The following is a 27,805-nucleotide window of genomic DNA, read 5'->3' as shown; positions in this document are numbered from 1 at the left end:
GAGAGAGAGAGAGAGAATAATGAAAAGTGAACACGAACCAGGTAGTTCGATGGGTGCAGATGATGAATGACCACGGGGAGGGAGTACAGAGCCAGAGCAGAGGCACAGCCATTTGTTACTCTGCTGTCACAAATGTATTTTTAATGAATCTGCACCTCTGACTCCTCTGCAGAGCAGGACTGTTCCTTAAGGCCAGCATGACCCCAATATTTCCTGTAAAGCGCTGGTTCTGAACAAACCCACTTTAGCTCTGGCTGTGTAATGTAAATAACCTTCTCCTCCTGAGCGCTGAAGCCATCAGTCTCGCTCCTCATTATCATCCTTACCTGTGCTGAGAATAGGGGCCGTTCCTGTCTCTGTGCTGGTAGCAGATGGGAAGGTTTCACCTTGAATCGCTTCTGTGTACTAAGCTCTTCTCAAAGATGTTGTTTTTCTTTGCAGTCCTTCAAAAGAGTCAGCAACCCTACCTCCTGAAATCATTTCAATTTAAAATGTTTCTGGTGATATATGGCAGCTTCTGTGCAGAGGTAGGGTAAATACCTTAATGTTCCAACCTCTTGTCAGTTTTAACAAATAACCACATGATTAATTGGGAAGATATAAAGGGAAAAAAGAGGAGAGGTGAGAAAGGTGAGAAGGAGAGCTACCCGCTGATTTCCTGCAGGCCAAATGCCTTAAAAGCATGATGCTGACACTGAAGTACGATGGAGTCAAGAGGCAAACCAAGGGGGATAGCTTTCCTGCACCACCTTGGTTGGCTGGGATATTGAGGATGAGTGTGGAGTCTAAAAAACTAGCAGGAGATCGAGGGTAAGCCAAGGCCAGTTACATTCACACATCTCTGCAATTCTAGCTTTTCCACTTTTTGCATGTAGATGTGGAAATTGCAAAGGGGGGGAAGAAAAAAAAAACTCACTGCAGACACCATCCTGGAAAAGACTGCCTCATTTTAGAGGAGACTGATGCGTGAGATGTTACACATGACACACATCAAACATGTGACCTACACTGACACCCAGAATGACACACACATCATTGCATTTGCTGTGTTCCATCTGTGCTGTCACATCGGCGTTCAACAATCTTCTGGGGAATCGGACCTGGGCAGTCATCCATCATCAGCCTCCAGTTCCCAAAAAGAAAAAAAATGTTTTATGCAAAGAATGGATACCGCAAGAAGCAATTCCACACACACACAAGGTAAAAAAAAAAAAAAGACAGAGCAATAACTCACACTCTCAGCATACTTATCATTTTAACAGCCAAAACACAGACAAAAGGGAATCCAGGAAAGTGAGATATTATTCACTCTGTTTTCTCATTAAAGCAGTCCAAGGCTCTTAAATAACACCAAAGCAATTCTTTATGATGTTGTTATCTTTGTCCGTTTAGAAAGAGGAGGCTGTCCTTGTCTGGCTCTGACAGCAGTGAGTCTTTGACCTCCATGTTTATATGTCCAGTTAGTGTCCATCCAAGGGCTCACCTTGGAGCTGTTGACAGCTCCTCACTGCCGAGAAAATGTTATGTACAGTATCTGGACAGCAGACGAAATCACATACCATCCTGGGCTTGTTATGGTTGAATTAAGGCACAGGAGCAGGGAGGGAGGAGAGAAATCGAATGACATGGTGTTTATGAAGGCATCTCATTGTGGCTGGATGTCTCCGTGGGAACCCTCTGTCTGCCTGGACGATTGGTCTTGACAGAGCTCTCCCCCGAGTCGAGGATCAGCGGGCGGTTGTTCTTGTCTCTGTCTTGGTCTGTGACACAGGTCTGGTTGTTACTGTAAAATAAATGAGGTGCTTCACTCACAAATCCAACACATGAACACATATTTAATAAATGTTACTATTTTGATGGGAGAGACTTCGTTCATACTATACTATATATTGCTACTACAGCAGCAATCTTATATATTGTTATTCCTCCTAAAAACTCACCAAGTTGGCCTACACTGTTTTACCTTTCCTTTATTTTATGGTGTTTTATATACTGAGGTATACGTATATATACACACACTTACTTAATTGTTAATTTAATTGTGCTTGATTTAGTATTTTTATATGCATATTTTTCTGAGTAACTCTTTTATTCTGCATATTTTGTAATCTTATGTTTTATAAATAAAATAATAATAATTATTATTATTCAGGGTATTCATTATCACAGATTAAGATGATTTGTCGTTCGTTGTTTCTTTTTTTGTGTGTCATTCATGTAAGAATATCTAGCCTTATCTAGCACTAAATAACATAAATCACCACACAAAATCGATCATATACGAAATACTTTGTTTTCTCTCCCTTAGTGGTTGCCCCCATAACACACAACTCCACCCAGAGGAAATCTGAGACTGGATGTCTCTATGTACTTAACATAAAGCTACATAAAAACTACAGCTGGGCACAGTATATGTCATTACCTGTCTTGACTGTCTTTAGTGAGTGTGCTGTCTTCATAGATTTTCAGCATTGTTTCCGTGCGGTCGTCGTGGTGCTCTTTAGGCTCCTGAAACCTAGAAAATACATTTTAACAAAAGACAAATTTCTTTAGTTGTCAGTGCTGTTAAAGGATAAGGCTTGTGTTATTCTGTATTTTTCTTATCATTAAAAAAAAATAATAATAATAATAAACAATGTGTTTATCTCTCAATACTTTCCAACATCCCTACTCTGGCTGCGGCACCAAGCCCATTGGTTCCTACTAAAGATATTAAACCTTAAAAATGGGTCACCAGTAAATAGTAATATAAACAAAACTAAAAAATTCCTAAAACAGATGGTCATTGTAGTTTTTAGTAAATATTACACAGACAGGAGCAATTTGTTGAGGACTATTTTCAGCCGCGGATTAACACAAATTTGCTGCTCTGGTGAGTATTTACTGCAGCAGAACGGTGTATGTGGAACGGAGTTAAGATAAACTGCAGTGCCCATGTTTGTGTTAATGATGTCAACCAGTGCAACAATGGGGCTCAGTGATGTGCTTTTAATAGTTCTGGGACAACAATGAAGCTCTATGGCACAAAGGAGTAAGCTACACAGGGAGTACTTGTTAAAATAAATAATACATTTTTTTTTTTTCATGGAATTTGTTAACAATAATAAGCCTTATCCTTTAATGTCCAACTCTAGTTACATGCTGGATGATTGGATTGGATGAAAATCAAATAACTTTAAAAGTGTGAAAAAGCTGCATTGACTTTGGTGATGCTACACGTTTGCAAAAACATAAAATAAAAAAATACCACAATTACAATTTTGTTCACAAGACATACAATCATTTTTGTTGTTGTCATTTTCTTTATCCCAATACTATAAATACACCTGCATGCAGGTCCAAGTTAGGCAACTAGAGATCCCATTTCCTTCCAGTCACAGTCATCAGTCAACCAATACGGCAGCAGATGGACAATATCACGTAATATAGCCTTTGAATACAACACCTGGGCTCAAGTCTCTCTTTGACTTTAGCAATGGACAGGATGTAGGGGCTGATCTGCTTGGCGATAGTAGTTAGGTAAGAGTTCTCCTGCTTCAGCTGCATTAGGTCATGAAGCTGAGCTAGAATCAGTAAACGAAGAACATTAGAATAAGAACATCAAAATATAAAACTCGACAGAGATAAATGTTTGAGAAATAACATTTTTTTTTCACCTTCATAGATCTCCTGCTCATTAGTGACCCTCTGAAAAGTCTCATCCCAGATCTAAAAAGAGAGGAAAATGTGGTTCTCATGAAATAAAATATTACATGGACTGTAGTCATTTGACTCATGGGATACCCTGACATTTCCCTTTCCCCCTGTTTGGATTCCTAGCAGTGTAAATGTATAACAGTGGGTGAACACTAGCCTGTTAGTATGCACCTAGAGCTACTGACTGAGGACAAATGTAGAAACTTTTTTGGCAGAAGCAGGTACACACTAAAGGTCAAACCATCAAGGTACCACTTGACGCACCTCTTCAAACATGACTCTCATAGTTTCCACAGTGGAGTACTGGGCAGCTATCTGGCTGTCAATGTGCAGAGATCTGTCCAGGATCTCTCCCATTTTATCTGTGTTGATGATGGAGTGGTGCTTGGTCAGATCTCGGTGCAGCTCCTGGACCTGGTCCTTCAGATTCTGAATCTCTGTCTGGAAAGTCTATAAACAGAAACATAAGACATGGCACTAAAGAGGTGATTCAGTGTCTTTAAAACAGCAGAGATTTGATGGGTGTGCAGATGCCAGGTGAAGTCTCATCTGAGCACTAGACAAGTTGAGTTCTCAGAGGAGGTCATGCTGCTGCCTTTTCATTGTTTTACTTTGAGGATCAGTCTTATTATACAGTCTTATAAATTAACTATGGAAATAAAACTAATAAAACACATTGAAACATGAAGTACTTCCTGACAATTTATCAAGAATCTTAACCCGTAATCTGGATTTGCTCTTAGATGATGACCCTGTAGAAATATGTTCCTCGGCACTGAAGTGCCTTTCTATACCTATCTAAAAAAATGTGAAACTGATGATATCTAAACTGTTCACCAAGCTTTTTATAAGTTAAAATTTTTATTTTGATTTATGACCAAATTCTTGCAAAACGTATGATATTCCCATCAGCCTTAGCTGTACTTTATGTTTAGTGCTAATTAGTGAATGTTAGCAACATGCTAAAATAGGACTGCTACAGTAAACATCAGCATGTCATTGTGAGCATATTAGCATGCTAATGTTAGCATTTAGCTCAGTTCACCCCTGTGAATAAGTGCGTCATCACAGACCCGCTAGCGTGGCTGTAGACTCCTTTAAGTCTTGTTTAAACGTTCTGGGTAAATGCACAGGGTCATTGTCAGAACTGTAAATCTGTATCATTGGTCACACACACAGCACCCACCCTGTAGGTGTTCTCATAGTTGCGGCAGTGCTCAGTGAAGGGTGTTTCCGTCCCCTCAGCCAGGAGGACCTTGGTGCAGATGTTTCGGTGACAAGTGGGCCTTCGCCCGAACACCGAGCCGAGGGGCATCTCGCAGAGAGACGGGGAGCGGCAACACACGGAGAGAGGGGACTGATGTCTGAGGTAAGGGGAAGAAAATCATAATAACTGTGCTTGATGACATTATTCTCATCAATAAAACATAACGTCTAGCTAACCCCTGTCTCTGATACCACAGGAGGTTTGAAGCCTCATATTAAATAAATTGAATCTGACCATATTGGACTATAACATTCTATTGTTGGTAACCTACAGTCAGCTCTGTTCTGACTGTATATATATTGTATAAAAATGGTACATATGGTACAGCATATTCAAAACACTCAGAACCCAGTGCAGTATTCTTAGAATTTTAAAGAGCTTTCTATCATTGGGACGCAAAACACCCTGGTCCATTATTACAACGTACTCACAACCTTTACTTTGATTTCTAGTAAGATATACAACTTTATACTTTACTTTCACCATCATTTCATTTAGTTTTGTATTGTGTTGTGTAGTAACTTCCTCAGAGAATAAAACTGATCCTCATATCTCTGGAAGTTTCTCGGAATAGCCTGAGGGCATTGGAGCTTCAGTGGACCTGGAGTGCTTCACTCAAGTACACCTCGATGGTAGTTTCCACCTCTCTGTTAATGGGTGGGTAAGGAGGTCAAATGTTTGCACAACTTTCTTTTTGAGATAAAATGAACAATTCACAGAACAGAGCCATTGACCTGCTTCACATGTATTTCTTTTTCTTTTTTCACAAGTTTAATTTTTTCGAAAAAATACAATTTTCACAATACAAAAGGTTGCACAGACCTGTAACTCCTGATGGTCTGCCGACTTCACATTTTAAAATGTTCATGTTTGAAACTCACCACACAAAGCAATTTCAGTAGAAAATCAATCAGTTCTGTTCAGTTCATCTGGTTATATATTTTTTCTTTTGTTTTATCTGGCTATATTTATTTTTTTAGCTCTCTCTCTCTCTTGATCTCAATGAGACTCCCTGATTAAATAAAGGTTATCATGTGTCTAAAGTGAATCAGTACACTTGCTGTCACTCAAAACATTCACATCTCTTCACTATCGCCTTCACCAAGAGTGTGAAAGTACATACTGTACGTACAGCACATAGTCACACAACTAGATAAACATACATTTATCTGGGTTCTGCTGGGACTTCATTGCCGACAGCCTGTCTGCCCTGAAGCCATTTTAAAATAGCCTCGGTGCGACTACCTCTCTCACATTCCCATTCTTATGTTGTCCTCTGAGCATCCAGCCCGTGTCCCAACACAGCCAATTAAAGACATTGCCAGTACTAAAGCAGCAGCATCTGTTGCATGAAGGAACATGGCTGTACAACTTCACTTCTGTTCTGTGAAATTATGATAAAAATATGGGCCAGCCAGCTGGCCGTCCACCAATTCTTTGCCCGGTTTGCATCCTGCATTAACGGCTGACAAGTGGGGGAAGGAGCTTTCAGACAGCAATTGAGGATGTATCAGACACAACAACACATTCAGTCGCACTGAGTAACAGGCTACACCACGTGGGCGGCATTCTGCAACTACCATACGGTGAGGAAAAGCCCATTTCCTCCTCCATCTGTGGATTGAAGTATGGAGTGGAATCGAAACATTGTGGAGTCAAGCACCTCGTGTAACGACTGACGTCCTACAGTGTCAATGGTATCAACAGAAATTCACTAAAGAGAGTAGAAAGCCAATGTATGAGTCTGCCTCTGATCCCTTACTACCAATTCAGTCTGCAAAACACATTCACTTTACCCTTGGCTATAATCACCATAAATATGCAAGACATTAAACTATAAATTCAAAATTTATTGCAAGTTCACACTGCAAGGTAAGGCACTCACATACTCATGACACTCTATTCAAGAGAATACCTTGAAATAAAATACAGATAAATTTACCTTGGGTCTGGTAGGCTCTTACTCCTGCCTTCTTGCCCAGTGTTGATGCAACAGAAGACCAGACTAAAACATGTATCCCTCTCTCTCTGCCATACACATGTCATCCTCTGCACACCCAGCTTCTGTCCTCCCATCACTGACGCCAATTAAAGACTTTGCCCGTGCTAAAGCCGTGACATCAGTGGCCTGGAACAAAGCGGCCCGACCGCTCCTGCATGCCAACTTCCAGATGAATCCTAGAGAGTTCTGTGAAATTACGATAAAAATAGTGCCAGCCGGCCGGCCACCAATCCCTGCCCACTTTGCATCTTGCACTGGCAGGGCACTAAGCAAGTTGGAAAAGAGAGTTGTCAGTATGTTGGCATTAATGGGTGGGCTTAAAGACCTGTGAACAGTTGGGAGACACCAATGTGGAAAAAAATCAGTCAGGGGAGTGTGTGTACGTGGAGAGGGACGTGAAGTAAAAGGACAAAACTCTTTTCTGAGAAGTGATGGGTGTTTAAATAAAGGTTTGATGTAATTCTCAAAGGAATCTATGAAGTTAAAAGACTGTATGGCATTGTCAAAGAGCAACTAAATTCAATGTAGCACTCGTCTAAGTAAAACGAAGCATCAAAATAAAAACATCTCTATCCATCTACACTCATTCATCTATTTTATCACGCTGTGTTTCTGGCCTGGCCACAGCAAAACCAGAGCTTTCTAAAACAGGGTCGATGGCCTTCCCAGCACCCACGCACCAAGGTGAGTTACGTAAACGTATCACTGTACAGAGCTTACAGACAGACAGAGCTTACAGACAGACAGAATAACTTCCATAGTGGGACTCAGCATGGCGCCTCCTTTCCTCACACTGCAGTCATCGCTGTCTACCATCTGTACTCGCAAACCATTTGGGGATTTTGAGTTTGGATCCTTCACAAGTGTGAAATTTTCTGCCCAGACTTTTTGCTTTCTTGGAAGAATCCAAATGATGCCATGGTGATACTCAGGCAGCGAAAGCACATTGCAAAATGAAACCCAGGGATCATTTGGCGATTACATTCAAGCAGGTAAATGATCTCACCTTGTTGTAATGCTTGTAGGTCCGGCAACAGAAGGAAGGCAGCGCTGGCCAAGCAGCAGTAAGGGCTCCAGACAGCGAGCAAACTCACTTCTGTAGTCTGTGTTGATCTAACGGAGGACAGACATAAAGTCACTCGGTCTTGTATTAATTCAAAAAGAGTTCGGAATATATGCACATTTTTCTTCTGTGTTATTTTTCTTCTTTATTGTTTCTATGAAAAAGAGCAAAAAGAAATCCTAACTGGGCCAAAAGAAAGAAAGAAACTGACAGTCAGGAGTTGCCAGATTCAGGCTCATTCCTTCAGTCAACCTTTCAATCATCATCATTAAAAATAAATAGGATTAAAAGGAAAAGGAAAACACTTTTATACTCATACTATGCACTCACAATACATGTACTAATACTAATATACTAAAAAATAATACTAAATACTTGGAAACATGGGTGTGTTATTAATACTCCACTATTACTATTATACCATTTTTAATATTAGTCAATTATCTGTAAGTGTGTAGGATCTTAATAGCACCCTTAGATTGAAATATTGTGATCAGTGACATTTTTGTCTACAAGTAAAATATAGGTAAAAAGCATGATAATAAAAACCTAAATGTATGAGTAGAGAATCATAACGAATACAGATGCCTTCATGGAGGGACTAAACTAACTAACTTGGACTATTAACTATGAAAAAGATATGTTGTATGTCAAATGTTATGGCCTTCACAGACATGTTATATAATGGGTTTTCCTGAATCCTCCTGTATGTACTTTCAATGTTGTTTCACCTATTTTTTGTATGTCTTATTTGTTCCTTTTAAAGTATAACATTAACCTGCCCAGGGACACATTTGCATAATAACGATGTTAACTAATGTGTGTTTTCCCTATTAAATAAATGAATAAAGCTCCTATTAGAAGACACTGAACTCAGCGTTCTCACATGAAAAATTGGTTCGGGGCTTTAGGGCCATAGAAGAAAAACCAGTGAAACTGCATTGGGAACAAGTGGAACAACTAATCAGTACACTGCAGTGGATTGCATTCTGAATGTAACCTTTTCCAGCTCTGCATGAAGGCTGTTCCTACTCACTTTGCTGCTCTGCACTGGTCTCAGTCGATGAGGGAGCTTTACAATCCTCTTCAGCCTCTCCATAAGTTGCTGTGTAAGCAAGAACATCCGTGTGTGATTCAGTGACCTGTTTCACCTCACTCAGACATTATGGACAGCCTCCATTGAAAGGCCAACTTAGTTCAGCTAAAGCTGTGACTTCTCTCTTGTCAAGAAAACTTCCTCAGTATAAACATTCTTGTTTGTGATGTATGAACAGTGGAAAGGGTGTAACTGTTAGAATCACATTATCACATATATGTAGCGAATCACCCTTTTATCTCATTTGTATCTATTCATTTCTTTAAATTCACTTTCTTTTGTTTTACTTTTTGGGTTATGCATTCACTTCCCCCTTTCCTACCCACTTCTTACCCACTTATGTCTTGTATTTTACCACTGTAACTATAATGATTAATAGTTTATCAAATACTCATGAAATGCAATAATAAAACAAATATAGTTCATAGTTTGTGAGGCTGTACTCACATAGCCCATGTCCAAAAACTCAAACTTGTTGGCAGAGCTGAGGAAGGCCGAACAGGTGACGAGGTGAACCTAAAAACATCAGAGATTGAAGATTAGATTTCAAACAAGCTGCATGGAATTTGAGACACCAACAGACTGAAATTGAGATTAAGTGGTATTAAATTCATCCCACAACTATCTGCACACTTAGTATGATCATTATCTTCATTCACAAAAGTATAGAAATAAAGACAGTGGTAGAAGTATACCACCACATTTAATCAAGTATACATTTTGTAGTTGTTAGCAGCTCTATCAGAGAGGGATTTAAACTTTAAATTTAAACTTCTCAAATGGTTTCATGTGAATAACTGTTCAAGACCCTTCAAACTTTATTGTCCAATATTACACTAAAATGTAAATATAAAAAAAATCAGAAATTTGTGTATCAGAACATTGTTTACTCTTTTTTTCCTCTCATGCCCCTTTAAAGGGGCTCGACCCCTAGGTTGGGAACCACAAGACTAAATTACTAACTGTATATAAAGTAGTTGAATCTAACTCCAATTGTAAAATACCACCTAATGTCATGCATAATAAATATATCAGTTACATTTTACTGCAGAAGGGGTTCTTTTACTAAAGCAGGACTTTAAATTTGCAGGACTTTTTCCTAAATAAAGGATCTTTATTTAAGTTCTTTGAAGGTATTATGACAGTTTGTGAGCAGAAATATGTCAAGTGCTGGGGTTTTTGGTACTGATTATTTTGATTTAGTATCGGGTCTTTATTGTACTCTACCTGGAGGGTTGGTAGGAGGGCAGTTAGGTGTGAGAGCTGCTCCTTTAGTGCTTTCTCTTTCTCCTCGTGTTGACTGCAAACACACACACACACACACACACACAACCATGTAATGCTACACTTTCACATCCACGCCTGCTGAAATACTCAGAGGATTCAGCTCAGGAGGTGCAACCACAAACAACATACTCCATATTTCCAGAAGCTAATCTATCTGTCTTCTCTATCTGTAACAAACACACAGACACAGACGCAGGGCCGGACACACAAAGCCTGACATAAATAGCCTTTAACACCCTTCCGGGAACACAGCCACTGGACGGTTTCCAGGCAATGGAGAAAGAGAGAGAGAGAGAGAGAGATGGAGGACAGTGGGCACAAAAAAATCTCATTAAAGATCCCCACAGAGTGCAACCCGATACACTCACTCACATGCACAAAATTGTTCTCATTCAATCACGCATACGTACGCGGGGAGCGCACACTGAAGGAGAAAAGTGCTCAGAAATGGCTCTCATTCAAATTTTGTCATTTGGAATTCTTGCTGTTTTGGAAATGGGAGTTGCAGATTCACCGAGAAAGTAGATACACAGATAAAACACACCATACCATATATAATATATATATTAGTCATTAATCTTCTGTAAAAATTATTTTAAGCAATAATTTTGAGATAATTTGATTAGAGACTAATTAGTTGCAAACCTTGGCATTAAATCAAATTTTAATGATTGCTGTGGGGATGTAAGACTTTTAATTATTTTAGTGGCTGGATACTTGTGAGTTAATGTTAAATTAATGGTTTGGGAGGCTGTCATTATCCTGTTTTTATAAAGTCATTTCTTTTTATTGTCACTTTACAGTCTGATTTCTGCACAAGCAAGCGGCCAATAAGTTACATCATGGCAGGCTGCAAAAAACAAAAGTTATGATCCTATTCTCAGGTCAGTATACTGTGTTGAAAACACCACATTAATAGGTTCTGCACAAGTTGCTAAGTTTTCAGTTGTAGTTCAGTAGTAAGGTGATAATGGTGCTCTGGTTTTATTCAAATTGGAGGAAATCTATAGACTGTGTCCAAGTTTTCCTGCAGCAGCTGCTGTTGTTGATATTATGGACTTGAGAAAGTCTACCATATATTTGTATATTTGCATACCAATATATTTGAGTTGGCTTTATTTTTATAGATTGGACCGAGGCACAAGCTGCAACAACTCGCTTGAAATCTGTGATCCTACTGAAGCGGTTTTAATTCAGTACCATGCTTTGTTGAAACAGAAATCACCCAAGAAAATGTGTTTGGTGAAAAGAGAGATTATTCCAGAGCAAACAGGGTGTTGCTATTCATCACCCCGAGTACAAAGCAGCATGAAAAAATGGAAAAAAACTATCAAGTGACCCGGTGACAGCAGGATAATAGCATTCAATTTGGTAAATATTGTGACACGAGCTTTGTGGCAACAAAAGAGCATTTTTATACTAGAACTGTAAATCTTTATATGTTTTATTTTACCTCTGAGCTGCTTTCAGCAGAATCTTCTTCCTCTCTGCTAGTTTTTCCTGTCAGATGAGAACAGAGAAAACACTTTTATTCCTTACACTGCTGTGAAAATGGCCCTGAGCTCTCTAATACCTAATGAATTTTCAAGATTGTGGGAAAAAAACTGGTAGACATTCCATAGTGGTGGCGTCTGCTCTCTTTGATTGTTCATTTTTCAAAGAATATACACTCTCTTCTCACAGTTAGGGTAACAGAGACACCCAGTGGCCAAACAGTGCAAATGGTAACGTACTGCACAGAGTATTTGATACTTCGACTTTGCAGAGGAGCAAAATACATCTGTATTTTAGACAGATGACCATTATTTTAGTCCTCTTTTATCTAAATTACATTTTAACTTACTCTTTGATGGAGTACATCTTATAATTTGGTATACAAAATGAATCTGCACATGCTACTTCACGAGCTGTTTGAATGTCATGGAAGGTTTATGAAAAGAGTAATGTCTGCACAATGACTCCACAAACCACAACTTGATTTAAATGGACAACATTTTTATCCCATTCAGATCTTCATCATGTCGGCATTGAACATGTTAGAACCCTAAGACAAGAAGAGGACATGAATATCACAGGAAGAGTTTTCTTTAAACTTCAAACTCTGACACCAAGAGGTCTGAATTAGGTTAGACAGAGAATATATTTTGTACATTTAGATATATTTTGGGAAACAGCTTCTTCCTGGAAGTTGTCCATAGACTTAATGATAAGATACTACTGTTACTGTATGATAATTGAAAAATATGACGCATCTCTGGTGAAATTTTCTCCCTTTCATTTAACTAACAACAATTTTGGATATTTCTGATACACCTGTATATTTGATGTCTCTTTCCTCCAATTCTTTGGGGTTAATGTAGTTTTGACTTGAGTTTTCATTCTACTGTATTCCAGTTGAATTGTTTGGGTTTATCACCTCTGGCTGGTTCAGAATCACCTGTTCTATAGACATTTTTCGTCTTTCCTTCAATAATGGCTGATTTAACATAGATAAATTTGATATAGTTTTGACCCCAAAAGAAGAAGAATTTAATTATTAAAACTTCTCTTTTATTCAATGTCCTACACTTTTGCATGAAACGGTAGAATGCTGTTGTAGCTATTTTTTACCCGAAATACACTTCGATTTGAAATTTGTTTTCCAGTCCAGAAAAGCGTGACTGACTGTCGATCATTACTGAACCACAGCGGTGCAACTGGGCTCTAAATATTTTGGGAGCCTGTTTTTCTTTGGGCTCTCTGCAGTCTACTCAGTGGTTAGATAGAACAGGTTTAAACTGTGATTTGTTATTCCGATAATGCTAACCATAGACCAACCTTCTATTTCTATTTTAAAGTTTTAAGAGTAGCTTTGCTAAAACAACACGTCACATGTTAATTACAGCTTGCCACTGAACAAAAACAACCTGTATCCAGAAAGATCCAATGGTATACAAGTTTATGGATCTGTATCCATATCTGTATATGTTATCATATAATATAATGTAAAAATAATAAAGATCTAGCCTGTAATCTTCTGCATACTGTCCCTATCTTTGACAAATACAAATGTACAAGCACCGTGGATAGTAACATATAACAGGAACCTGTTCTGATTTAAATCTGCACAGGTTTTGACATTAAACTTCCAATTTCTTTCACCAATGACATCTGAGCTCCCATGTTCTTCTTAACTGTTGCGCAGGAGTATCTCGGTCTCTTTCTGCCCTTTCACTTGTCAGTCAGGTTGAACAATTGTACAGTGTTTTGTTCTCCCTGTACAAAACATTATTTTTTTCCACACCCTTCATACAAAATAAAATCTATTTGTAAAGAGCATTTTGTACAACCTAACAGCATGAAAAGTCCATTCAAAAATACATCTGACTGTGCTGACTGGGGATCAAAACATTGTCCATTTAGAGAAGGCTTCAAGTCAGCGTGCAGGAGTTACTCTTTTCAATGAGTGAAAAACAGTTGAGTGAATCCGGATCATCATATAACCTGCAAGCTGTTGAACAAAGTACAGATTGCACTCTCTTCTTCCTCCACATTCAGACACACTTCTCCTATCATTGCTCTCAGCAGAATGATCGCCTCTCGAGTTGAAGTCTGCAGCTCCTTCACCACCTACAGACAGAGGAGGAGGAGGAGGTTCACTGTCAATGAAAGGGCATGTAGGCGCACTGCCACACATTTGTCATCAGAACCTTTATTAGAATTCCAAGCTGAAAGGCATGCATAGTTGATGCTATTTTGCTGTACAAATATACTAATTAAAGTTAAATTAACTAATGTTAATTTTGGTTCTCTCATATCATATAAATAACTATTTGCAAAACTAACGTGACCAGTGAAATTACAGCAAAAATCATTTGTATTTGACTTGAGTTAATGCAGAAAAGCTCAATATATATATTTTTAAAATAGTCCTCATTTATATGTTTATATATTCAAATTGTATTGTGATGAGTTACACAAATTCAGAGTACACCTGCACCACATCTCACAATATCATCACCAATGCTGAGTGCTTGAATTATTCATGAAGCCAAATATGTAGATGAACAGACACGACTCTCTCACCAGTACAGCCTGGTCCAGCATCTCACACCCCTGCACGTAAGCTGTTTCAATATCAATGCAGTGAGTCCGACTCTCCCTGTGGTAAACGAACAACAGCCAATTTAATGTGTAGGAGAGAAGAGAATTTCAGACAGTCATACATTTTGTGTGGTGGATTCGCTCACACTTGCATATCTCTGAAGCACTTGATGCAAAGCATAGACGTATTCTCTGTTGAGAACAGGATGTAGGGCTCCTCGTGGAGCGCTGTGGAGACAGAGATGCCTTTTAACTTCAGCCCACCAGAGTGTGAGAGTTAAAGTATTCTGTTTCTTTTCCAATGAGCAGGTTTGTGAAAAGCAAAAATAAGAAGTTTCAGAACACAGGTTGGCTGATAAAGGTTTTATACTACTGTCTTACATATTACTTTCTAAGGAAATTTGAGAACAGGAGGGACTACACCTCTCATGAGCAACATGCCTCTATACTGGTGTAACAAAGCCTTGTTTGCCTGTAATTCATCTGGAGTAAAATACAGGTGGCACTCACAGCACTTCCTGTGTTTGGCTTTGCTGCGTTTGGCGAGCGATACAATCTCATGGTGGGAAAACATTCTGGCCTTGTGAGTCAACTCCCTGCAGGCGCCGCACAGTGGCTGGCTACAAGTGTTACAGTAGTACATCACCCCTGTTTCCTGTGTGGGAAAAAAGGAATACAAAATGCAATTGAGAGACAAAGTGGAGATATGATTATGTAATTGTATATCATTTAAAGCTGTACAGGGTGACATTTGATGGAAAAAACACAAAGACATTGTGGCAACACTGGATTTGGACAGTAAGACGGCCCTTATGTTCACCAAGAGTGTCTTATTTCTTCACAAACAAAAACTTGTGCAGTAAAAACTATTTAAAAATATTTGTTGCTACAACAAACAAACAAATTACAAAATCAAATTGTAAATCTGAATGACTTAATGAGACAAATACAAACTGAATCATCATCATGCCATAGTATCTCTCTATGATATAATCCTGTTATTAAAAATGCAGGCCTAATTTGTGAATGTGAACTGATGTGGGTCTGTCTGTCAGTTTGTACCTTTTTGTTACTTTCCTGATCACAGTTGGCACACTGCACGGTCTCCTCAGTGTCTGCATTGTTGTCGACCAGGAACTTCAGGAGACGGTCCTCTGGAGGGAGGGCGCTATTCCCTTTTACAATGGATGGGTAACTGTGTTAGAGACACACATTCACACAGCCTGAGTGACTTGTTCAGAGAAAACCATGACATTTAGCACCAAAATTAGTTATAGTGTCTCTGTTATTCTTTAAGTTGAGGTGTGCCAGGAATAATTTAAATAGTTTGATCTGATGAAAACTAAGAAAGAGAGTAAAGAACAGTGATTTGTTCTTGCACTACTGTTTTTTAAAAGTCCCTCTCCACTCAGAAATGTGTTTTTCTTCTTGTTACTTTACTTGGATGTTTGAGTACAATACATTCTGCAGTGAAATTCTGTCTATGTGCAGAGTTCTACACTAGAAGGCTGTTTTTAGATTCATCTGCTGAAGAAAGGAAGTTTTTCTGTGCTCACACAAGCAGGATTTTGTGACATTGTGACTAGTTTGGGAGCCAATTATTGTTCAATATGCAACTTGTGAAAACTTGAACTCTTCAGCACACAGTTAAACTTAAGAAGTTAAACTGTCCACTTCCCCTAAAACAACAATAACATATAGGATGAAAATAAAAAACATTCAAAAACAGAGCTCAAGTTCTTCAGTAATCCAGCAACAGTGAGATCCCTCCCAAGCAAGGTTTTAAAAAAGAGAAAGAAAAAAAGAGACTAGTAGCAATAACAATCAAAAATTGATGGGAAAAAAATCCATGGAATAGAAATACTGGATTTCACATGAACAATTCAAAAAGCCAACACGAGTATAAAAAAACAATACTGAAGACTGAAGAACTGAAGCTTTTACAAATATCAAGGATATATACTGCTTTATCAAAGGCAAGTTCTTTAAGTAACACCTTTTAAATCTGTATGTACAAATATAAAGAAGCATTAGGGCAAGGTATAAAAAAGCACATTATAATAAGACAAATAATAGGATATCAAATATAAAATAACTAAAAAAATGAGCTGAAATTGAAAAATAAAGCAGAAAAAAGTCAGATAAAAGTTAGGGTGCAGCTACATTGCAGCGCATCAAATGAACAAACAGTCACAACATTTAACATTTATCATCGCAATAAGTGTCCTGCAGTACTTCAGAAATCCCGAGGGGGGCAGCAGTGACGTCCGGGGGACTCCTCCACCATAGAAGAAGGGAATGCGGAAGAGGATGTTAAACATGATAAGACAAACGCGTGTGAGTGTGAGCTGGCTGTCATCGAGAAAGTTCCTGCAGGTTTGGACCGCTGAGGGAGAAGCGAAGGCGCATGTGAACCGTTTTATCTAACCGAGAGAGAGGAGACACACCCGGCCTTTAAAATGTCTGTGATTTCCGAGGAGAATGTGCGCGGCGGGAACGTTTTCAAGGAGATCGGCGCAGACGACGGAGACTGGGAGCCCACTGAGATCGAGAGCCTGTGTATGAACTGCTACCAGAACGGCACGACGCGTCTGCTTCTCACCAAGATACCCTTCTTTAAGGAGATCATCGTCAGCTCATTCAGCTGCCCAAACTGCAGCTGGTCAAACACCGAGATCCAGTCCGCAGGCCGGATCCAGGACCAGGGCGTCTGTTACACACTCAAAGTGAAAACTAAACAGGACTTGAACCGCGAGGTTGTGAAATCAGACAGTGCGACCACCAGGATCCCTGAGCTGGACTTTGAAATCCCTCCCTTCACCCAGAAAGGTGCACTGTCTACCATCGAGGGGCTTTTAGACCGAGCGGTTGCAGGGCTGGAGCAAGACCAAACCCTGAGGCGGGCCAGCCACCCCGAGGTGGCTGAGAAAATAGATGACTTCATCCAGAAGCTGAAGACGTTAAAAGAGGTTGAAAATGAGTTCACTGTGGTGATCGAGGATCCATCCGGCAACAGTTTTGTGGAGAATCCAAACGCCCCTCAGAAAGATGAGGCTCTCATGGTGTCCAGGTTCAAGCGGACGGTCCAGCAGGACATCCAGCTGGGGTTGAGGGCTGACGACGACGAAGGCTTGGAGGAAGAACCGGCCGCCAACGACCTGGACGCCATGAGAAATGAGGTGTTGGTCTTCAACACCAACTGCCCAGAGTGCAACGCGCCGGCCTCGACCAACATGAAGCTGGTCCAGATCCCTCACTTCAAGGAGGTCATCATCATGGCCACGAACTGCGACAGCTGTGGCCACCGGACCAACGAGGTGAAGTCGGGTGGAGCCACAGAGGAGCAGGGCACCAAAATCACCCTGCACATCACCGACCCTTCAGACATGACCCGAGACGTGCTCAAGTCAGAGACGTGCTCGATCCTCATCCCCGAGCTGGAGTTCGAGCTGGGGATGGCAGCCGTGGGCGGGAAGTTCACCACCCTGGAGGGGCTGCTGAAAGACATCAAAGACCTGATCGTCTCCAAAAACCCCTTCATGTGCGGCGACAGCAGCACCACAGACCGGGTGCAGAAGCTGAGCGACTTTGGGGAGAAGATAGACAAGATCATAGCCGGAGAAATGGATGTCCACTTCGTCCTGGACGACCTGGCTGGGAACAGCTATTTGCAGAACGTGTACGCCCCGGAGCCAGATCCTGAGATGACTGTTGAGAAGTACACCCGCTCCTTCGAGCAGAATGAAGAGCTCGGCCTGAACGACATGAAGACTGAAGAATATCAAGAGGAAAAGAAAGAACTGCCAGCAGCAGCTGAAAGGACTGAATGAGCCGATCGTTTATCATGCTTTGTCAAAATCCCAGTGTAATTATATCGCTCCATATTTTCATACATTTTAAGTTAAAAGAAACTGAGTGAATGGTTGTTTCCATCAGTAAGTTAAGCATTGGGAAGAATTCTAAGTTGTCTAAATGTACATTGAAAATAGATTGAAGACATTGATTTGTACACCTAATGGATGCTTCTGTTATTAAAGAGAAATCCTTTAACTCATCGTTTATTGCATTCTTGTGACACCCCAGAAGATGGCGCTCTGTTATCTCTGATTAAAGGGATGTTTTTCTCTGAGGACCACACACTGTGTGACATTATTTTTTTTTTATACACCTGTAAGCATGGCATCATCCAAATAAAGTGTTATTTAAACGGATAGTTTAGCTCTTCTCTTTGAATTGGTAGATGTTGAAAGACACAATGTTGTTTTTTTAGATTCAAACACTAGTTTTCTGCATCTGCAAAACAAAATTATATTGGACAATGAAAGATTGATGATTCAGATTCTTCTAAAGTCTGTCTGCTTTTTACAGATTTACATGACAGTTATACAGCATAAATATATATTTGGGCTGCAACTAATGATTATTTCCTTCCTTCCTTTTGTTGTCAGAAAAAAGTATTGCTTCCCTGAGCCCAATGTGGGATCCTCAAATTCTTTTATCCAAACATTGATCCAAAGCCCAGAGATAACAATTAAAGAACCAGGGGATGTTTGCCTGCTTGACTGAAAAGTTCAATAGATTTTATCAAAATAGTTTCCAATTAATTCCAATTAATCAAATGTAATTCTTTACTACACAACAGTTCAACTGGGTCTGATTTTGAAGAGCCTGTTCTTGTTAACCCAAAGAGTTCATGCACAGTAACAATTTAATTTCAGCTCGGAAAGGACAGCCAGTGTCTGTCACATTAACTTCATTTGCACAGGCCTGTTGGATTTAAACATAATGCTGTTTGCCTCATTCTGATTCAGTCGCAGTGACACAAATGTTCCTCTCCTCGTCTGCTGTGCATGTTTTATCTGGTTTTCATAGCAACGGGGATCTATTGTGTTCTACTAATAGCAGAGTAGTGAATTCCTAGATTACATGGTTCTTGAGTGAGCAGCTGTTAGCGGGCTGCTGCTGATGGAAATAGTAGGTGCCAGGCAGCAGGCCCCCGTAGGCTGATCCCAGACAGCAGAGCACAGTGGCTCTGTGCCCACAGGGTTATTACCATAGAAAACCAATGACTGCCTGAGTTTTCCCCCTCTCATTTCTAAGTACCTTGTGCCATGCATAAAAGCGCTGCTGTTGGTATTACAGTACTTTGATTAATGCAGCTGACTCGTACCCATTATCCACGTGAACACAGGTTATTATCAAATAGCTGTAAGGTAGATAAATGTGGGAGTCGCCTGAGGTGCAGACAGTGTGTCTAAGTAAGTTTATTAAATTTAATTCACCAAAATACAGAGGTAATTTTTTTATCTTTAACTTTTGTGCCAAGCACTATATGATGGTGCTGTGTACTGTCTGCCCTGTCTGCCTGTTTTCTTCTCAATGTGTACCAATTTCCCTCTGGGATAATGAAGTCAATTGATCAATCGGTGAAACTGTATCTAAGGGAATAACGTAATGACATTGAAACTCATCATCACCATTTTAATTCCTTCATCCACCAGGAAAAAAAAAACTTTCAGACTTCAACTTTCAGTGAAATAAATAAATAATCACCTTGCAGTAGAGCTACTTTTTTATACATCCCTGTGCGGCCTGATGGTGGAAAGTTAATACCGCAGACCTGAAGGTGACTGTAAACCATGTGTCAGCCCCTAATAGGGGATGAAATGGATTGGTATCATGTGACTGCTTTTGATTGCCCTAAGCTGCTGGCACCGGTGCCAAATACCAGTATGCTTTGTTTGCTGTGTGACTGGTCTTAGAGGAACTTGCTGGCCCCGCTGAGCATTGGGGCCAAGGACTAAAACAGAGACTGGGACGACTCTGCAGCTGCTCCAGCCACTCAGGACTACCCAGACCAGGCCAGCAACGGGTCACTGAGCAGCACCCTCAAACCAAAACAGAGAGACTTGATGCTGTCTGAAACCAATGGGATTCCCCTCAAATCTCCTGCATGAACCAAACCAATCTACTAATCAACTTATGTGGAACGAATCCCTTTGAGCAACGCTGCCCAAAACAGGGGCCTGTGGGAAAAATATGGCTTTTCACATGAAACGTTTGACCCTCCATGGGGATTCAAGGAGCAAAATGATACTTCACTCTAGGAAATTAAACAGCTTAATCGTGTTTTAGCAGTTTGAGATCACCTGCTCATTACACAGCATCGTCATGTTATCATGATATGAGCTTTGTGAGGTTGTAATCTGAATTGAGAGCCACCAAAACAGTTAGTCTTTGACCTTCGGCCACCATTGTTGGCCACAGTTTGTTTGTGGATTTATGGCTTTGTACTATAGGTGTGATATCCAGGCTCAGATATCCAACATCCTTTTCTAGTTCAGAAACTTGATTTAAACCTTCGTATGTTTGAGGGATTTTTGTTGTTGTTGCGTATATGTAAGGGAATATATTTCATTCGGGGCGTTAAAATACAAGAAGAAGTTGCAGAGTGTGTACAGTGTGGAGAAAAAGAACATTATGTTGTCTAGAAAATTACAGACTTGCTTTGCTTTCAAAATGGATAATCTTCATGCAGCCTAAAGTGGTCCTGATCAACGTCACAGTGCAATTTCTTACCCACAGAGGGGGCAGTTGAGACGGCTGTCATTGGTACGGCCGCGTAGACAGCGGGCACAGAAGATGTGGTAGCAGTCCAACAAACACGGAGACTGGTACTGTTCATGGCACAGGTGGCACACCAGGGGGTGGACATTACTGCAGTCCACGTTACAAAGATTATCCAAGTTGGTGAAGATTCCTCCTGCCATCTGCAAACAGAGTACGTAAATAATGAGAAATTGTTTCAATTTATAGACTATTTCTAAAAAAACACATGATCAGCTCACTAAACAAGAAAGTCTTTGCATGCTGTATGGTCTAAATAGTCTAGTAATCATAAGAGAGACTGAGTGTAATGTGAAGCTCTAATCAAGAGTCAACTGTTAATAAAACTGTTTTCTTTCTCTCTCTTACCTTGTCAGATGTGTGATAAGTTCCTGGGGCTTCAGTGACAACACACTATCCAAAGATGACAAGTAAATAACATAAAAGACACTCTCAACACCAACATTATATCCAGACAACAAATCCCACTGTAAATGCAGTAGGTTAGTCTGCAGAAAGCACAGAGAGCCACTGTCTAACCTCTCACTGGTGCTATCAGCTACCCCCGGCAGGAATGACAGCAATGCAGAAACTCTTCAATAGTAGGCCGATGGGTTCCCTCCGCCAGGCAGCTGACAGCACACACCTCATGCCAGCCCCCCATGTGTTGCCAAAGTGCAAAAGGGACATTTAATATTGCGATCCCATAGAGATTAAAAATACAGTTGTCCCATTTCTAATGTCACACTGTTGTAGGCAGGATGAATGGAGGGTGAGGGGTGGAAATCATAGCGTTTAAAATCATTGAATCTGCTGAACACCTAGATGTCACATGAAACTTTATTTTTAAAAACCTGTTTAAGAATAAAGATACATAAATTAGGATTGTTATTGTTATTAGATACAACTGTAATACAGCAGAAATGTGAAAATGTTTAATGTGGTGAAAATGAAGTGAATAAAAGTGGTTTGATACATTGAGTAAAATGGATAAACAGGTAACTTTTTTGTGTACTATAGTCTATAGTTTTCTAATAATTTCCTTTTAAGTTTATTTAACTTTCTGTCTTTAAAATAACTGCTAATTAAAAGTTCATGCATTATTTAATCATTATAGTCATCTTTATTCTCCAATGTAAAATAAAACATATCTCATCATACAAAATATCTTGACTCAAAGTCCACTTACTTCTGAGGCTTTCAGCTTTCTTCATCAGTGGACTTTGATCCTTTCTCCTGGAAATGGAGGCTGTTCACATAGTTGTAATATTTCTAATTAATCAAGCAACCATACATCTAACAATTACAGTTAAAGGTATTTTCTGGTAAAGATTTAGCTCCTAATTGACAAATGTCTCAGTGGGCAGCAGTCAGCACAGTAATTAAGATCACATCTATCCCCATGTATACCCCTATAAGCTCTCTTAACAATATTTACATATGAACACAGCTATAGGATTAAGATAGCACATCATAAACCACATTTAAAGTACAAACACATTTGACTTAATCGATTCCAGATAAATCGATGCGATCGATGTTGCGGCCGGGTATTATACTTCCTGTCCTGCCTTTGCTCCTTCCTTTTCGCTGAATGTGTCAGCCATGGCCCCGATTGTGAGTACTTCAACGATCAAATAAAGTGCATACAGACGGTATATTGTAGCTCGTCTTAGGCTCTGGTAGAAGTGTAAACAACCCGTGGACCATACTGAGGAAGTTCCGGATGTTTTAAGCTGTTTGTTTGCTGTTGTTTACTGAGTCTGCTAACACCACGTTGGGCTAACGATGAAGCTAACGCCAGCTAGCAGGAGTGGACGTGAAACATGTTTAGTTAGTAACTTTCACGGGTAGTGTAACTTATTTAGAGGTGTTTACTGACAGCGTTTTCCACGCACAGCCTCGGAAACACGATGGCTAATAACTTTAAACGATTATTTAACAGTTACTTTAGTTGTTTTTAAAGTTACACGTGCTGTAATTGTAGTTTTCTATGTGTTTTGAGTGGCCATTTTTTTTTTTTTTTCTGTGCTAGAAAAAGCAGGTGGTCCGGAAGCAAGGTGGGAAGAGGAAGAAGCAGATCCTGAAGTTCACCCTGGACTGCACTCACCCTGTGGAAGATGGCATCATGGATGCTGCCAACTTTGTGAGTAGACCAGTTCATTGTCTGTTAACAGTGCAGCAGCTGTCAGACTGGAGCTGAGAGTCAAACACTAATGTCACATCAGTGGGATCAATCCCAAGACACACACACACACACACACACACACACACACCATTTGTTATGAAAATGTGGAACTCGTGCAGCACTGTGTCCCAACCCCGGCTGCGTCCTCTGCACTTTCAGGAGCAGTACCTGCAGGAGCGCATCAAGGTGAACGGCAAAGCTGGCAACCTCGGAGGTGGAGTGGTGTCCATTGAGAGGAGCAAGAGTAAAATCGCTGTGAACTCTGAGGTTCCCTTCTCCAAGAGGTACAAAACACAATGCGCAATTATCCGTCAAGAAATATCAGGTGGTGGAAATATGGGTTTTCGCGTACCACGGTCATGTTCTCATCATCATCATTTTTTTTTTTTTTTTGATGTATTGGGATTGCAATATGATTCACAATTTTCACTTTCACTATAAAAGCTATTGCAAGGATGGTGTGACATTTGTTAGGGTCTGTACCGGACATGTTTTTTTACCTCTGGGTATAAAGATTTGTAGGGTTCAGTTGATCAGGACCACTTTAGGCTGCATGTAGATTATCCATCTTGAAAGCAAAGCAAGTCTGTCATTTTCTAGACAACATAAACATAATGTTCTTTTTCTCCACACTGTACACACTCTGCAACTTCTTCTTTGTATTTTAACTTCCCGAATGAAATATATTCCCTTACATATACACAACAACAACAAAAATCTCTCAAACATACGAAGGTTTAAATCGAGTTTCTGAACTAGAAAAGGATGTTTTCACATTTTAGATCAATCAAAAGACTGCGATTTGGGTATTGCACTCGGCCGTGTCGGTATTCATAAATGCCACAAGAAGGGGACGTTCATACGGGTTCTTGTGAACAGGGTGAACGTGACCCCATTAGACGGTAGCATATGTCACGTTTGGCGACTTCAACCACACGGAATGAATCATTATGTTGACTGAAATTACAGATGGTAGAACTTTGATTATAATTCAGGTCAAATTTCTTCCATAAATACCAGAAGCAACTATTCTGAACAGCATTGTTTCAGTTTCAGCATTGTTGGAATAAATGGGGTTTTAACTGAAGCTTTGTGGGTGTTTAAATGCTTAGTCTCTATTGGAGGTAAGAACTGTGAGTTACACTCATCATCCAGTACTGAAGCACACAGTTTTGAATGGACTGATAATAATTATTAATGTCTTGGTCTGATAAGCAATAAATATCTTTTATACCATGTTTTATTTTCCCTAAAGGGCCAGTTTAGGCAGATATATAGCCAGAAATGGAATATTAAATACATAGGTATGTTTAGTGTATAATCACCTGAAAATAAGGAATCGTTGCTTTCATTACCTTTTACAGTGAGCTGTTTTTATGTGTGCCAGGTATTATCCAGCCCTCAAGTTATTTTTTGGTTTTATTTGTAGAGGTTCTCTGAGATCTTTGCTGCAGTCTTGTCCCACTTGCCCCATACAATGGAGATGTAATTTTTGTTTGTGGTGCCCAAAGCACTGAGACACGCATTCATCATTAACTACTCTGTATTGAAGCAACAGTTGAAAAAGGCAAAGAAAAGAAGAATGTGTGTACTTTTTCACAGCAGACATTTTGACCTGTCAAAGTAGGGAAAGCGCAGGTTTTACTAATAACATGAACTATAACTTGGTTCTATTCAAGTGTCCCAGTAAGCTGTGACAGTGAGTCAGCATGCACCGTAGCAGTACCCTGAAACCAAAGCATCGCAATGGAATTCAGCCGTCGTTAATTTCATTATGTACACCTACAGCCTTGTAAACATTTTACTTGTTTGCACACAACAGAAAGAGCCTAAAAATCACCCCACATGTCTCCTACAACTGAAGTGAATACAGTGATGTTATGTATAATGATATCCTCTAATATTAAAACTGATTTCCAAATTTGAAAGTATACACAGACCCATAAATACTGTGTGAAGACTTCACTAACTATTTCAGTCTGAGCTGGAACTCCACCACCAGAGGGTGACTCCACCACTTCCATTCCTAAAAGCAGAACTTATGACTGGTAAAAGTCACTGGCAGATGTTACTATTATATTATTATTATATATATTATTATATATCTCATAGAATTGTTTGTAACCTCTGTGTAAGATAGAGCTTCTCCTTCTCATTCTCAGTAATTCAAACATACCCAGACTGCATTTCTGCCAGTGACACACAACACTGCTTAAATCTGTGTGATGTTGATACATTTAATAAACTCCAGATTTGGGGTTTCTTACTTAACTTGACTTGTATGTTATGTTGCTGTATTTTAGGGCCAGTTAATATTCCAAAATCCAAATACAGAACATTTGCTTTACTCAATTGTGTAATGAAAATTAAGGTTTTATTGCATAATTGCTAAATAATATTACTAAATAATTACTTACTATTATTAGAAGTTGTGTTTGATAGCATGAATTTGTTATAAATATTACTTTTCCCCCCCTCATCTCTTTCAGGTATTTGAAATATCTCACCAAGAAGTACCTGAAGAAGAACAACCTCAGGGACTGGTTGCGGGTCGTGGCCAACACCAAGGAGAGCTACGAGCTGCGCTACTTCCAGATCAACCAGGACGACGAAGAGGCAGGCGGGAGATTAAACCTGAGACGATTCTAATAAATTGGAAGACAGGAGAAGACGAAATCTGTGCCTTGATCCTTTTTCTTAAAGACTGTTTTTCTCTTCACGTTCGTGTGCAGGTCTGGGCATCCACATCACGGAGAGAGCATTATGAATAGTAAACGCTGCATGCTTTACTGTGATGTTTTTTGTTTTATTTTAATGATCTCGTAGCCGCATGCCAGGTTAATTAAAACGGAGGTGCCGGATGCGGAGCGCAGGGCGGTCGGCGCGCGCGTGCAGGCTTGCTTGGTAGTTAAGAACCGGATGCCCATGTTTGTGTAGCACCGTGTTTGTGGGTATCTGTTTACTCGTTTTGGGTACCGTTTTTACCCGCTGTCACCTGAGAATCTTCTACACGATGCCCCTGACTGAGGAAGAATGATCGTCGGACGCCTTATTGGCAGGAAATCAGGCTGCCGCTAAGGTGTCATGGGGCAAGGAAATGACAAGTGTACACAAGTAAAAGTTATGTTAAATAGAGGAAGAAATAAAAACAAAAGAGCTTATAATTAATTGTTGAATACAAATTAAATGAAGTTTGGGGTATGGGGGGGCCCTTACGCAGACTTCTTCATAGATTTGAGTATTTTGTGCATTAAATGAAGTTGAACTGTGTGCCTGTCTCCTGGTGAGTCTCCGTGGGGCATGCCCTGGCGTGTTAAGCGTCGGGTGGTAACGTTGACAACATTAGACACGCGTGGGCACCTCAGGGCCTCCTCACTCAGCCAAGCAGGGCTCATCAGCTGCACTTGCTCTTCTTTTCATATGTGTGTTGTGTGTGGAGGTTTCCCAAAATAAAGACACAGTTCACATGTTCTGCGTTACCCCCGGCATGTCTGATGCGTTTAAAATCAAATCAGAGCAGGACATACTGAATAGAACAGAACGCCCCCCCCCCTCCCAGCCTTTTTTAGGAGCGAATAAATGTGGTTCTCTTTCCTTTCTTCTCTTCCTCCCCCCCTCCCTTACGAGCCAGCTTCATATTTAGGTAAAGGTCTCTGGGTGAGGAAGCAGTTCAGTAACCCCTGTCCTGTCATCAAGATTCTCCCGGACTTTCCAGAAGGCACGGGCAGCGCAGCGCCGCACTGTGTCGCCTATTATAGCCGGCACATGGCGTTTGCCGCCGTGTGTTGTTTTTTTTTTCCTCTTCCCGCGACACTATAGTTGAAGTGGTACAGGAGGCATGACTAAGCTAGTTGTGGGTGAAATTATGGGTATGTCATGCGTCATGGCAAACCAGACAGAACGTCACAATCTGGCATGCGTGTGTTCCATTGTTTGTCTTTCCTTGATTTTTTCGACTGGAAGACCGTGGAAAGAGTCAGTGGGAAAAAAAAATAATATAAATGTTTTTTATTTTTCACTCCCGGAGGTGAAAGCCCCCAGATTTACTAGCTGCAAACAAGGATAATTAAAAAGAAAAAAAAAAAAAAAAATATTTCAACTGAGCGGCGAATACATTTCTTTTTTTTTCTTTTTTTTTTGGGTGAAGAAAGAGACTGGGCTGCGGCGTCTGGAGGGTTAACTTTCAGTATTCTCAGTCTAAAAGGGGGTTTGGGGGCTATGAGATAAAGATGCCGGGGTCGCTGAGTAATGAAGACGAGGGACAAGACGACATGGATTTTGAAGACGATATGCCAGGTGAGGGAAAGGGGGGAGGCGGGGTGTCCTTCAGATTATTTTGCGCCGCTACGCCTTGAATGCGGGGAAAAGGGCTTGTCCTGCGTTCCTGAGACCAGAGAGGAGGAGGAGGGGTGGGGTGCAATAAGCAGAGTCATGCTATTATTTTTTTGCACGACCTAGTGTCTTAAAGGTGGGAACGGGTTTTTTTTTTTTTGGTGGATTTGCCTCCGGCTGTCCTC

At 40.2% G+C, this 27,805-nt stretch overlaps 4 protein-coding genes across 5 annotated transcripts in view; 3 read left to right on the top strand and 1 right to left on the bottom strand.

Annotated features, from left to right (window-relative positions):
• Positions 1–60: 60 nt before the first annotated feature.
• rnf207a (ring finger protein 207a) lies at positions 61–21,753 on the bottom strand. 2 transcript variants are annotated; one of them, XM_035661467.1, is made up of 19 exons: positions 21,641–21,753; positions 21,470–21,514; positions 21,074–21,264; positions 15,557–15,689; positions 15,005–15,149; positions 14,641–14,722; positions 14,477–14,552; positions 13,895–14,020; positions 11,865–11,911; positions 10,352–10,424; positions 9,572–9,640; positions 9,065–9,133; positions 7,972–8,078; positions 4,883–5,060; positions 3,961–4,146; positions 3,657–3,708; positions 3,446–3,563; positions 2,423–2,515; positions 61–1,783 (listed from the first exon to the last, which is right to left on the bottom strand). In XM_035661467.1, exons 3-19 carry the CDS (start codon positions 21,262–21,264, stop codon positions 1,633–1,635), a joined length of 1,896 nt encoding a protein of 631 aa, XP_035517360.1. In that variant the 5' UTR covers positions 21,470–21,514; positions 21,641–21,753; the 3' UTR covers positions 61–1,632. The 2 variants fall into 2 exon arrangements, with proteins under 2 accessions (XP_035517360.1, XP_035517359.1); XM_035661466.1 differs by lacking the exon at positions 21,641–21,753 and having other exon boundaries at positions 64–1,783; positions 21,470–21,612.
• On the top strand, positions 16,776–18,623 carry zpr1 (ZPR1 zinc finger). The gene has a single exon (XM_035661468.1). The coding sequence runs from the start codon at positions 16,954–16,956 to the stop codon at positions 18,322–18,324; it is 1,371 nt and encodes a 456-aa protein (XP_035517361.1). The 5' UTR covers positions 16,776–16,953; the 3' UTR covers positions 18,325–18,623.
• Positions 21,754–22,647: 894 nt separating the features above from the next.
• Positions 22,648–25,947, top strand: rpl22 (ribosomal protein L22). The gene is made up of 4 exons (XM_035661469.1): positions 22,648–22,717; positions 23,136–23,246; positions 23,448–23,572; positions 25,778–25,947. The coding sequence occupies exons 1-4, from the start codon at positions 22,706–22,708 to the stop codon at positions 25,935–25,937; spliced, it is 408 nt and encodes a 135-aa protein (XP_035517362.1). The 5' UTR covers positions 22,648–22,705; the 3' UTR covers positions 25,938–25,947.
• Positions 25,948–27,388: 1,441 nt separating this feature from the next.
• chd5 (chromodomain helicase DNA binding protein 5) overlaps positions 27,389–27,805 on the top strand; it is a 38,289-nt gene continuing 37,872 nt past the window's right edge. The window contains exon 1 of the mRNA XM_035662799.1: positions 27,389–27,584. Within this exon, the coding sequence (XP_035518692.1) occupies positions 27,518–27,584 (67 nt within the window). The 5' untranslated portion in view covers positions 27,389–27,517. The remainder of the gene's footprint in view (positions 27,585–27,805) is intronic.

The sequence above is a fragment of the Morone saxatilis genome, unplaced genomic scaffold (assembly GCF_004916995.1).
Source record: "Morone saxatilis isolate NCDOM2014 unplaced genomic scaffold, NCSU_SB_2.0 Contig18, whole genome shotgun sequence".
Lineage (NCBI taxonomy): Eukaryota > Metazoa > Chordata > Actinopteri > Moronidae > Morone > Morone saxatilis.
This window is presented reverse-complemented; position numbering and strand designations above follow the sequence as displayed.